General features: G+C 63.0%; 2 protein-coding genes across 12 annotated transcripts; one reads left to right on the top strand and one right to left on the bottom strand.

Annotated features, from left to right (window-relative positions):
• Positions 1–14: 14 nt before the first annotated feature.
• On the top strand, positions 15–2,523 carry POLR2L (RNA polymerase II, I and III subunit L). Its single transcript, XM_007996398.3, has 2 exons — positions 15–334; positions 2,247–2,523. Exons 1-2 carry the CDS (start codon positions 240–242, stop codon positions 2,353–2,355), a joined length of 204 nt encoding a protein of 67 aa, XP_007994589.1. The 5' UTR covers positions 15–239; the 3' UTR covers positions 2,356–2,523.
• Positions 2,524–3,879: 1,356 nt separating this feature from the next.
• Positions 3,880–9,670, bottom strand: CD151 (CD151 molecule (Raph blood group)). Of its 11 annotated transcripts, none has more exons than XM_007996048.3 (9): positions 9,562–9,631; positions 7,753–7,814; positions 6,830–6,920; positions 6,535–6,726; positions 6,138–6,212; positions 5,627–5,731; positions 5,363–5,521; positions 4,702–4,788; positions 3,880–4,598 (listed from the first exon to the last, which is right to left on the bottom strand). In XM_007996048.3, the coding sequence occupies exons 3-9, from the start codon at positions 6,911–6,913 to the stop codon at positions 4,539–4,541; spliced, it is 762 nt and encodes a 253-aa protein (XP_007994239.1). In that variant the 5' UTR covers positions 6,914–6,920; positions 7,753–7,814; positions 9,562–9,631; the 3' UTR covers positions 3,880–4,538. The 11 variants fall into 11 exon arrangements, with proteins under 11 accessions (XP_007994239.1, XP_007993783.2, XP_072879592.1 ...); XM_007995592.3 differs by having other exon boundaries at positions 9,566–9,631; XM_073023491.1 differs by having other exon boundaries at positions 7,757–7,814; positions 9,562–9,618.
• Between the last annotated feature and the right edge of the window lie 827 nt (positions 9,671–10,497).

Raw genomic sequence — 10,497 nt, 5'->3', positions numbered from 1 at the left:
GTGTGTCGTCTGTTGGTGCCGCGGCCGCGCAGGCCCAGGAGCCCCGGACCGCATGGGGAATCCCCATGGCGGCGGAAACTGTGGCCAGCAGCGCCGGGGCCAGTGGATGAACGGCCGGGGCAGCGGAGAACGAGCGGAGCCGGTTCCCCCGCGACAGTGGACGCGCCCGGGGCGGGGCCTGGGGGGAGTTCTTCCCGTGCGGCCGGACCGGGCCGCGCAGTCTGGGACGCGCCGCCGCCATGATCATTCCTGTACGGTGTTTCACTTGCGGCAAGATCGTCGGCAACAAGTGGGAGGCCTACCTGGGGCTGCTGCAGGCCGAGTACACTGAGGGGTGAGGCGCGGGCTGGGGCCGGGGCTGGGGGCTGAGTCCGCCCTGGGGTGCGGGCCGGGACGGGAGGCGCAGCGCTGCCTGGGGCCGGCGCTCCATGAGCAGCTTCATGCCCGGCCACTCCGGCCCAGCTCTGTGATCTGCTTTCGGGAGAACATTGTCCCCTGAAGTCTGGGGAGAGAACGGAGTTGGGCTTCAAACCAGTGGTGTCCTGGGGATTCTAGGTGGCCTGGCGGGTGGCAGGCGTCTTGTCACCCGCAGTAAAGCCCTTGGTCTCCGCCCTAATCTCCTGTCTCTGCCCCCAGACCCACCCCATGTCCTGCAAACCTCGATGCAGGACGGGCGGGCGCGGCGGCTCACGCCTGTAATCCCAGAAGTTTGGGAGGCCGAGGCGAGAGGCTTGCTTGAGCCCAGGAGGTCGAGACCAGCCTGGACAACCTGGGGAGACCCTGATCTCCAGAAATTTTCTTTTTTTTTTTTTTTCTTTTTTGGGACGGAGTCTCGCTCTGTCGCCCAGGCTGGAGTGCAGCGGCGCGATCTCGGCTTAGTGCAACCTCTGCTTCCTGGGCTCCAGCAATTCTCTTGCCTCAACCTCCCGAGTCGCCGGGACTACAGGCGTGTCCACGCCCGGCTAATTTTTCTATTTTTAGTAGAGATAGGAGTTCGCCATGTTGGCCAGGCTGGTCTCGAACTCCTGATCTCAGGTGATCCACCTGCCTCGGCCTCCTGGAGTGCTGAGATGACAGGCGTGAGCCACCGCCCCTGGCCCTCTTTATCTTTTTAATTCGCCGGACTTGGTGGTGCACACCTGTGGTCCCAGCTACTTGGAAGGCTGAGGCGAGAGAATCGCTTGAGCCTGGGAGGCAGGTGAAGATTTCAGTGAGTCGAGATCATGCCACTGCACTCCAGCCTGGATGAGAGAGTGAAACTCCGTGTCAAGCACACACACACAAAAAGAAATGCAGGGCAGACTTGCTGACCACCCTCATCATCCGGCTTTGTGGGGGAGGCATCGTTCTCCTGTGCTTGTCCCTCAGTGCTGCTGTCACCACCGTGCCTGAGTCTTGGTGCCCCCGCTGGAGTCTGACCCTTGCCTGCTGAGTCCTGGTCACATGTGAAACCCCAGGCTCGTGTGTGCCAGCCTGCCATAGGCTCTCAGTGCAGCTTGCTGAATGAATGAGGAAAGCGAGTGGGCTGCTAGAGTGAGTGGCTGGTGGCCTGTCCAGACCCTTTCCCAGGGATATGAACGGCAGGGGCCTCCCATGTGGCCTCCCCTTTCCCAAGCTTCTGTCTCTGCACATTGGAGCCATCAGTGTGGGAGTTTTCTGGAAGTCTTGATGGTGACTGGACCCTGGTCCCAGGGAAATTAAAGCTGCTAATTGGCTTGGGAAATGGGAGAGGTGGCTCCCTGGAGAAGCAGTCTCTCCCTGATTGAAGGAAGCAGAGGTGAGGAAAGACCCCACAGTGACAGAGTAGGGCTTGCTCTGGCCGGGGTGGGGGATGAACCAGCTAAGGGCAGGCCCCTGGAGAGCTACCCTGCTGTGGCTGGTGCGGGATGAGGGGAGCTGCACATCAGGACCTCGGTGGCCTTGGTTTTCTATGCTCCCCCCAATTACCTCTAGTTTTCGTTTCATTTATATTTCTTACATATGTTAGACACACATATGTACAGCCAGAGTAGGTGGGAGAGGAGGCTCCTTACACTCCACCCAGGGATCTGGGCATTGCCAGGTTACTCCAGCCAGGATCATACTGCTAGGTCTCAACTTCTGATCCGGGTGAATGTGTTCGCCTTGCCAGTAGCAGGGGAGTGAGGCCAGCAGGCAGTGAGAGGCAGCTTGGATGTGGGCTCCAGGCCTGTGCAGACCGTGCAGAACTCAGCTGGCCTCTCTGTTCCTCCCCTCGCTTGACACAGGGATGCGCTGGACGCCCTGGGCCTGAAGCGCTACTGCTGCCGCCGGATGCTGCTGGCCCACGTGGACCTGATCGAGAAGCTGCTCAATTATGCACCCCTGGAGAAGTGACCAGGCTGGGGTCCGCCTACCTGCCATGCTGACCATGGGCCATGAGCATCCTGCTCCAAGTTCACAAGGCTGAGGCATCCAGGAGCTGGCGCAATGCCTCGCCACAGCATGTGTGTGTCCCATCCCCCACTCTGGAAGGAACCATCCAGTAAAGGTCTTTCAGAACTACCAAGGTCCCAGCCCTCACTAGGATGTCAGGGGCCAGGACTAGGCCCAGCTCTCACACTGTGGCAGCCCAGGGAAGCCGACTGGGCCATGAATTCTCCTAGCCCTGGGGCCAGCCTGTTCCACAGGTACCCCTGCAGGAGGTGCTGCCAGGAGCGCCTTCCATCTCAGGGCTCTGAGGTTCCCTCCTTCTGGGTGCTCTTCAGACTGAGCAGAGGCTCCTGTACCCTCTCTCTTGGAATCTGAAGAGCCACATTTAGGTCAGGCACGGTGGCTCACTCCTATAATCCCAGCACTTTGGGAGGCCAAGACGGGTGGATCACGAGGTCAGGAGATTGAGGCCATGCTGGCTAACACGGTGAAACCCCGTCTCTACTAAAAATACAAAAAAAAAAAAAAAAACAGCCAGGCGTGGTGCCAGGCGCCTGTGGTCCCAGCTACTCGGGAGGCTGAGGCAGGAGACTGGCATGAACCCGGGAGGGGAGAGCTTGCAGTGAGCTGAGATTGCACCACTGCACTCCAGCCTGGGTGACAGTGAGACTCCATCTCAAAAAAAAGAAAAAAAAGAACCAGATCGTCTGGGGCCCAGTCTTTGCTATGGTCACGGCTGCCAGCACCTACTGGCCCCTGCCCACTGCTGCCTGTCCCTGAGGGTCCTACCTGAGCCTAGCAGGGAGGGCAGGCCTTAAGACACCCCTAGCTGGCTTGGGAGGCGGCCTTAAGAAGGCCCTGCTGTCCAGGCAGTGCTGCCAGCAAGCACCCCAGGTCAGATGGCCCTGCTGCTGAGATACCTGGCGTGGTGCCCTCTGGTGGGGGAGAATGGGTCTGCCTGAGGGTCTTCAGTTCTGAGCCTTAGGGACAGGAGCCTGGGCAGTGGGGGGTACAATCAGTGACTGAGCCCTGGCTCCCATCTCCAGGGTACCTCTGCCAGACACCAGGCTCTGGTATCTCCCACCCGTGCCCCCAGTAGGGCCTATAGGCTCCACCGTGTAAACCCCCTCACCCTACTGCCCCCACCCATCTGCCTGACGCCTCTTACCTGGGCACAACCCCCAGTCTGCACCCTTTCCATGTCTGCTCCCCACCATGACCAGAAGGGTCTTTGGAAACCATTTTTCCTCTCCCCCAGGGGCTCTGAACACACCACCATCTCACCATTTAGGAACATGCTCAGTTCTTTCTGCTGTGAGACCTGTGCTTGGCTGTCCCTGGCATCAGACCTCCCTTCCCTGGAGCCCCATGGGGGCTGTGTCCTGGCTCTGCCCTTCTTTGTCCTGACACTGAGAGGGGGGGGTCTGTCTACCCTGCTGGACGTGAGGGGCCCTGAGAACAGACCACCATCTCACCAGCACAGCGGGCTCGTCCATCTGCCCCACAAGTGTTTATTGAGCACCTGTATGTGGCAGGGATGGTTGTAGGCATCTGGGTACAGCAGTGAACAAAACCGGGAGGCCCCTGCCCCACACAGGCACATGGACGGGGCAGTGCACAGTGACCACGTGGCATTTCGGGTGGTGGTGACTGCGGTGGGGAAGACAGCAGGGGCTCTGAGGGAGACGAGGCCTGGGTGGGGAGGGGCAGAGGCCCAGGCCCAAGGGTCAGAGCTTACTCAGCTTCTCCGACTGGGATGGGGCCATGTGGCTGCAAGGCAAAGCCCTAATCCCTGAAGGGCCTGGGATGTGAAGGGCTTCTCCCCCTGCTGGGAACACTCGGCCTTGCCCTACTCAGCAAGGCCCCTTCTAGCCTGCATCTGACCACCAGGCAGAATGTGTTCAGGCAGCCCCACAAAACACCCCCGATACCGTCGTCCCGCCAGCCCCCCTCACTTCCCTGCTGGGCTTTGGTGTGCAGCAAAAGGCACTTGAAGCTGCCTCTGGGGTTGGGGTCCCCAGAGGTTATGGTGATGGCACAGGGTGGGTGTCATCAGGGAGCCCAGCCCCTGGCACTTAGTAGTCTCAGCTCAGTAGTTGGGTGCAGCAGCAGCAAGGCACAGAGCCGCGGCCAAGCCCAGGGCAGGGTCAGTAGTGCTCCAGCTTGAGGCTCCTGTACAGGCAGCATGTGAAGATCATGCCAAAGACCTGTGTGCAGAGCCAGGCGGGCATAAGTAGACGCCGTGGGGCCAGCAACCACCGCCCTGCCCCATGTCCCCAACAAAATACCCGTCACCCCATGTGCCCTCACCTGCACACAGGCAATGCCAGTCCCCACAGCCCCAATGACCCTGAGGTGCTCCTGGATGAAGGTCTCCAACTTGGTGATGCAGCCGCCCTGCGGGGCGCAGATGGGTGCTGAAGGTGGGCCCAGGGGGCACTTCCCACCGGCTCCACCTCCAGGGTATGGCCATGCCCACCCCTAACACCTACACAGCCAGGCCACTGACAGCTCAGCCAGCCACTGGGCTGCCCACCCACCTCCTCCTAAGATATCAGAGGCGTGGTCTCACTGCCCACATCCGGCCACTGGGCTGCCCACCCACCTCCCGTAGATGTTGGAGGCGTGGTCTCGCTGCCCATATCTGGCCACTGGGGTGACCTCCCTCCTCATAGATACTGGGGTGCCTCCATACCTTCTCATAGATACTGGAGGCCCCCCACACTTCCTCATAGATACTAGAGGCCCTCCACACCTCCTCATAGACACTGGAGGCCCCCCACACCTCCTCATAGATAGTGGAGGCCCCCCACACCTCCTCATAGACACTGGAGGCCCCCCACACCTCCTCATAGATACTGGAGGCCCCCCACACCTCCTCATAGACACTGGAGGCCCCCCACACCTCCTCATAGATACTGGAGGTCCCCACACCTCCTCATAGATACTGGAGGTTCCGCTGCCCACCCACCTCCACCTTGTAGATGTTGGAGGCGTGGTCCCGCTGCCCACAACCAGCCACCACCGTCTTGCAGCAGCTATCGGGGACCACGCGGCCACCGGCCTCCCCTGAGCGGATCCACTCACTGTCCCGCCAGTCCTGTGAGTTGTTGCTGCCACAGCAGTGGAACTGCATCAAGAACAAGGCTCAGGGTGAGACCTGGGACCAGAGGCTCCTGCAGAGGTCCAGGGAGGCCCTGGGGATGCATGCACCCTCCCAGCACCACCCACCCACCTCCTGCTGCAGCTGGTCCACAGCGCTGGTCACGGCCTCGTGACCCGGCTGGTGGTAGCGCTTGGCCATGGTGTCCTTAAGGTTCTCCTTGAGCTCTGTGTTCAGCTGGGGTTGGGGTGCAAGAAACTTCAGTCTCAGTCTAAGACCTTCCAAGGTGGGGCTGGCAGAGCCCCAGGATGGCCTGAGGGGAGGCCCAGGTCCTGGCTCAGAGCCAGAGGGAAGGGCTGAGGTCAGACCTCGGCATGAGGGGAGGTTGGGTGGTGCCAGGACCGTCACCAGGGTGACAGTGGAGTGCGGCAGAGGCAGAGATGGCTTCCGGATCCCCTGGACACCTGCCTGACCCCATGTGCCCCTGCTGAGACCTAGACCTCACCTCCAAGGCCCAGTGGCACGTTGGTCAGCTCTGGGACCGTGGCGATAGGGGCTGGGGCTAGCCATGTGTGTGCATCTGTGTCTGTCCACCCCACCTGTGCATGTCTGTGTCTCTGAATGGCCTGCCCAGGCCCCTCACCTGCTGGTAGTAGACATAGGCGAGGACACCAGCGATGATCTCCAGCAGAAAGATGATGAGGAGCAGGATGAAGTACTGGGCGGGGGGGGCGGGGTGCACAAGGAGGCCTAGTTCTGAGGCCTAGTGCCTGGGCACCTCAGAGCAGAGTCCCCACCCCGGCTCCCCAGGCTCCAGGTGGGGGCTGAGTGGCGGCCACCCTCCCTGAAGGTTTCTTGTGGAGCTGGTGTCTTCCCTCAGCTGGTCCAGCGGGAATGTGGGGACCCACAGGACTAGGCAGGGGTGGAAGGACCGTGCCCCCCCAGGTGAGCACAGCAAGGCACAGGTTCAAAGCCTGCAGCAACAACCCCCTTGGGCCCCATCCAAACCACCCCGCCCCGTGGCCCTGCGCCCTGCTGACCAGGCGCAGCAGGTTCCGACGCTCCTTGAAGGTGGCACAGCAGCCCAAGACCCCGGTCACCATGACGACAGCGCCCGCCACCACCAGGATGTAGGCTGTGGCCAGGTAGGTGCCCGAGGCCAGGAGGCTGATGTAGTCACTCTTGAGGGCCAGCGTCCAGATGCCCACTGCCATGACAGCCAGGCCGGCCAGCTACAAGCAGTACACACCAGTCACCGCGTCTGCCCAGGTCTGATGGTGACCCAGGAGGGGCGGGGGTGGGGGTGGGAGTGGGGGCAAGGCGACCCCTCCTCACCCAGAAGCAGCAGTTGTAGGTAAACAGCAGGTACTTGAGGCAAACGGTGCCACATGTTGTCTTCTTCTCGTTAAACTCACCCATCCTGGGGCTGGGGAGGCAGGGGAGGGGTCAGCAGGGCCACAGCACCAGACCCCTGACAGGGACAGATAGGAGAAGGGAACACAGATGCCCAAGCCGGCCCAGGAGTCGGGTGGAGCCAGCCACTGTCCTGGGAGACCTTCGAAGGAGCCCCTGTGGGAACATGACGTGTCACCTCCTAGCGACTCAGGAGCCCTGACCAGGTGCAGCCACGAGAGACCCCTGGTGCCCACAGATAGGCCAGGGGTCATGGAGGACCGCCCATCATCACTGCTGACTCACCCCTGCTGGCGGCCGGGGGAGGAAGCCCTAGCGGGTACCTCCGGTGAGCTCATGCCAGCCTGCCCGCCCCCCACGGCATTCCCGGGGCCCCACGTCACAGGCTGACAGGAGACTACGGGCCTGCAGTGAGGGCGGAGGAGGCCACTCAGAGACAGAGACAGCAGAGGGGCAGAGGCTCAGACAGGCCCCAGCTCAGCCCCTTCCTAAGGCTCTCCGGGCCTGTTTAAGGTCTGTCAAAGGGCAGCCCTTCCTTCCTCCTGGCCCGAGTGGGGAGAATGGAGCGTGGAGGCAGGTGGAGCCTGGCAGACTGGGAGGGTTTTTCCTGGACAGGGGACCCACACCAACACGAGGGGGCAGCACAGACAGGCTGTGCCCCTCCCCAGAGGCCCCCGGTGCCCTGCCCAACATGCAGCAGTGGGCAAGCTGTGAGCACAGGGAAGGCAGGGACCGCGTGGGGTGCAGACAGCAGGTGAGCGCCCCGGGCCACGTTTCCAGACAGCACAGCCAGGCCTGGACTTTCACCGCCCCGCTTGCTCTGCCCCACCCTGCCCAGCACACACCAACCGGGCTGGGAATGACTCCTCTGCAGGACAGGTGGACAGAAGCTCCCCAGGACTCTAGGCTAGAGGGGCAAGGACACGTCAGGTCACAGGTTACACGTCTGGCCCAAGGGCCAGAGTGGGCTGGGTTCATTCTGGAGGCAGTGAGAGGAGTGGCCAAACCTGGTATTTTAGTCTGGGCTAGGGTGGGGCAAGGCAGAGGACATTTCTTTTTTTCCTTTGAGACGGAGTCTTCTTCTGTCGACCAGGCTGGAGTGCAATGGTGCGATCTTGGCCCACTGCAAGCTCCGCCTCCTGGGTTCGCGCCATTCTCCTGCCTTAGCCTCCCGAGTAGCTGGGACTACAGGCGCCCGCCACCCGCCCGGCTAGTTTTTTGTATTTTTTTAGTAGAGACGGGGTTTCACCGTGTTGGCCAGGATGGTCTCGATCTCCCGACCTTGTGATCTGCCCGTCTTGGCCTCCCAAAGTGCTGGGATTACAGGCTTGAGCCACCGCGCCCAGCCTTTTCCCTTTTTTTGAGACGGAGTTTCGCTCTGTCACCCAGGCTGGAGTGCAATGGTATGATCTCGATCTTGGCTCACGGCAACCTCCACCTCCTGAGTTCTAGCAATTCTCCTGCCTCATTCTCCTGAGTCATTGGGATCACAGGCGCCCACCACCACGCCCAGCTAATGTTTGTATTTTTAGTAGAGACAGGGTTTCACCATGTTGACCAGGCTGGTCTTGAACTCCTGACCTTAGGTGTTCCACCCGCCTTGGCCTCCCAAGGCAGAGGACATTCCCGGACAGTGTCTGATCCTGGGAGGGACCTCATGCCTTCCCCAGGTGCCCCACTCTTGGCCTTCGCTCCAGGCCCATCACTGGCCCTTCTGCCCCAAACAGCAGCAGCTACAGCCTGGGAAAGAGGCATCATGAAGCTGGGGGGGACAGACCTGACCACTGAGCTGAGAGGGGATATTCACCCTCCATGAAGCCCGGGGCCTAAATACACGCACGAGGGGTGGCACGAGCAGACCCTGCCACCAGCGGGGCGGTGTGCCTGCCACCGATGGGGGGGATGTGTGTCTGTCACTGAGCTGGGGGGATGTGTGAGCCCCTCACGGATCTGCCCCTGGCCTGGCTGTGAGGTCCCAGGCTTTCTAGAGAGGCTGGTTCAAGGCACAGATGCGGCCTCCACCGCGAGGACACAGGCGACCGGCTGAGGAGTGGCCCCTCTTCCCAGGAATGCCCAGTCCCTCTGAACCCCTGGGAAAAGGCCATCCAAAAACAGCTCTCCGGCCCTCCCCGAGTCCCCGGGACCCGCACCAGGCCCCTGGGCGACCCGCGCCCTATCAGGGGGAGCCCCAGTCGGGGAACCTGGGACTCCGCGCCTGCCAAGCCTCCCCGCGGCACTGCAATGAGGTCACCGCCGCCGACCCCGCCCGGCGCGGCCAATGGCGCGCCCACTTGCACGCGGGCGGGGGCGGCTGCGGGCGGAGGGAAGGCGGCCGTGTCCAGGGACAATGAGCAGGGTGTCCAGGCTGCGCGTCCCGGGACCCCTGGGCCGAAGGGTGCCGTCAGGCCGGTCCAAGGGTCTGGGAGGCGCCTCTCCTTGCCACCGCGCCTCCCTCACCCGACCGGCGTCCGTCTCCCGCAGAAGGGCCTGCGAAGGAGCTGGGCCGGGCGGTGGGTGCGGCCTCCCGGAACCTCCCGGCGCCTGCGGCTGGGCCTCCGGGACTGGGGCGCGCAGGGCCTTCGGCCTCCTCGTTCCCCTCGTTCCCCTCGTTCCCCTCGCCCCGCTCGGCCGGGCTGCCGTGACGTCGCACTCACCTACCACTCGTCGGAGTCCGGGACCGGGCGGCGGCGGCTGCGGGGGCGGCGGCTCCCAGCGCTGAGAATGCGCGGCCCGGCGCCTCCGAGGGGGACGCCCCACCCCGCCCAGGCCCCGCCCCGGCCCCGCCCCGTCCTCAAGCCCCGCCCGGGGCGCAGGAGCTCGACAGGTCTGAACCCGCGTGGCGGGCGGGAGCCGGTGGGTGTAGGCGCTGGGGGTCGACCCGACTCTGCGGAGGCCGGGCGAGCTGCAGCCCTGGGGGTGCCAACAGCCCATCAAGGGCTCATCCGGTCCAGGGACAGAGGAGCTGCGCGGGAGGCGGGCCCGGAGGTAAGACGGCGACCAGCCCAGCCAGAGGGCCTGGGCTGTGGCGACCGGGCCCTCCTCCATGCCCAACCCCCATCTCTTTCTCAGCACCCAGGAACCGCCCAGAGGCTGCAGGGGTCGGCAGAACGGATGCTGGCCTGGGGGAGGGGAGGGCCTAGCGCTGTGGGTAGATGCAGGAGAGGGGCTACTCTGCGTGCAGTGTGGACAGCCTGGAGACCCAGGCAGGCCTGGGGTCCCAGCGAGAGATACCCATGGGGTTCTAGGGGGCCCATGCCCTCCAGACTAGAAGGGGCCACTGGGAGCGGTGCGAGGAGGCGAAGGAGGAATGGTAGGGCTGGCCTAGGGCTGCACCAAGACGCCCAGAGTGGGAGTGAGGAAGGAGGGGGCTCCCCACCCACCAAGCTCATTCATCACTGCCACAGGTGAGGACCAGCATGGGAGGGGGTGGCCGACTGAGGCTAGGAACTGCCCTGGCTCCCTAGTGAGACAGTGGGGAACCCTGATCCACACACTGGCGAGGGCCTTGTGGACGTGTGAGTTTGGGGCATGACCAGGGACACAAGAGGACACGCAGGACCTCAGCCCCATCGCCGCAGGCCGGCGCTCCC

The sequence above is a fragment of the Chlorocebus sabaeus genome, chromosome 1 (assembly GCF_047675955.1).
Source record: "Chlorocebus sabaeus isolate Y175 chromosome 1, mChlSab1.0.hap1, whole genome shotgun sequence".
Classification (NCBI taxonomy): Eukaryota; Metazoa; Chordata; class Mammalia; order Primates; family Cercopithecidae; genus Chlorocebus; species Chlorocebus sabaeus.
This window is presented reverse-complemented; position numbering and strand designations above follow the sequence as displayed.

What these genes read in the sequence shown, in the direction of transcription:
- POLR2L (XM_007996398.3), top strand. Translation starts at nt 240, where the DNA reads ATGATCATTCCTGTACGGTGTTTCACTTGCGGCAAGATCGTCGGCAAC. An exon ending in CAGGCCGAGTACACTGAGGG is followed by an intron (nt 335 to 2,246) that starts GTGAGGCGCGGG and finishes CGCTTGACACAG; the next exon opens with GGATGCGCTGGACGCCCTGG.
- CD151 (XM_007995841.3), bottom strand. Translation starts at nt 6,913, where the DNA reads ATGGGTGAGTTTAACGAGAAGAAGACAACATGTGGCACCGTTTGCCTC. An exon ending in CCTATGTCTACTACCAGCAG is followed by an intron (nt 5,732 to 6,137) that starts GTGAGGGGCCTG and finishes CCCCAACCCCAG; the next exon opens with CTGAACACAGAGCTCAAGGA. An exon ending in CTGGCATTGCCTGTGTGCAG is followed by an intron (nt 4,599 to 4,701) that starts GTGAGGGCACAT and finishes CTCTGCACACAG; the next exon opens with GTCTTTGGCATGATCTTCAC.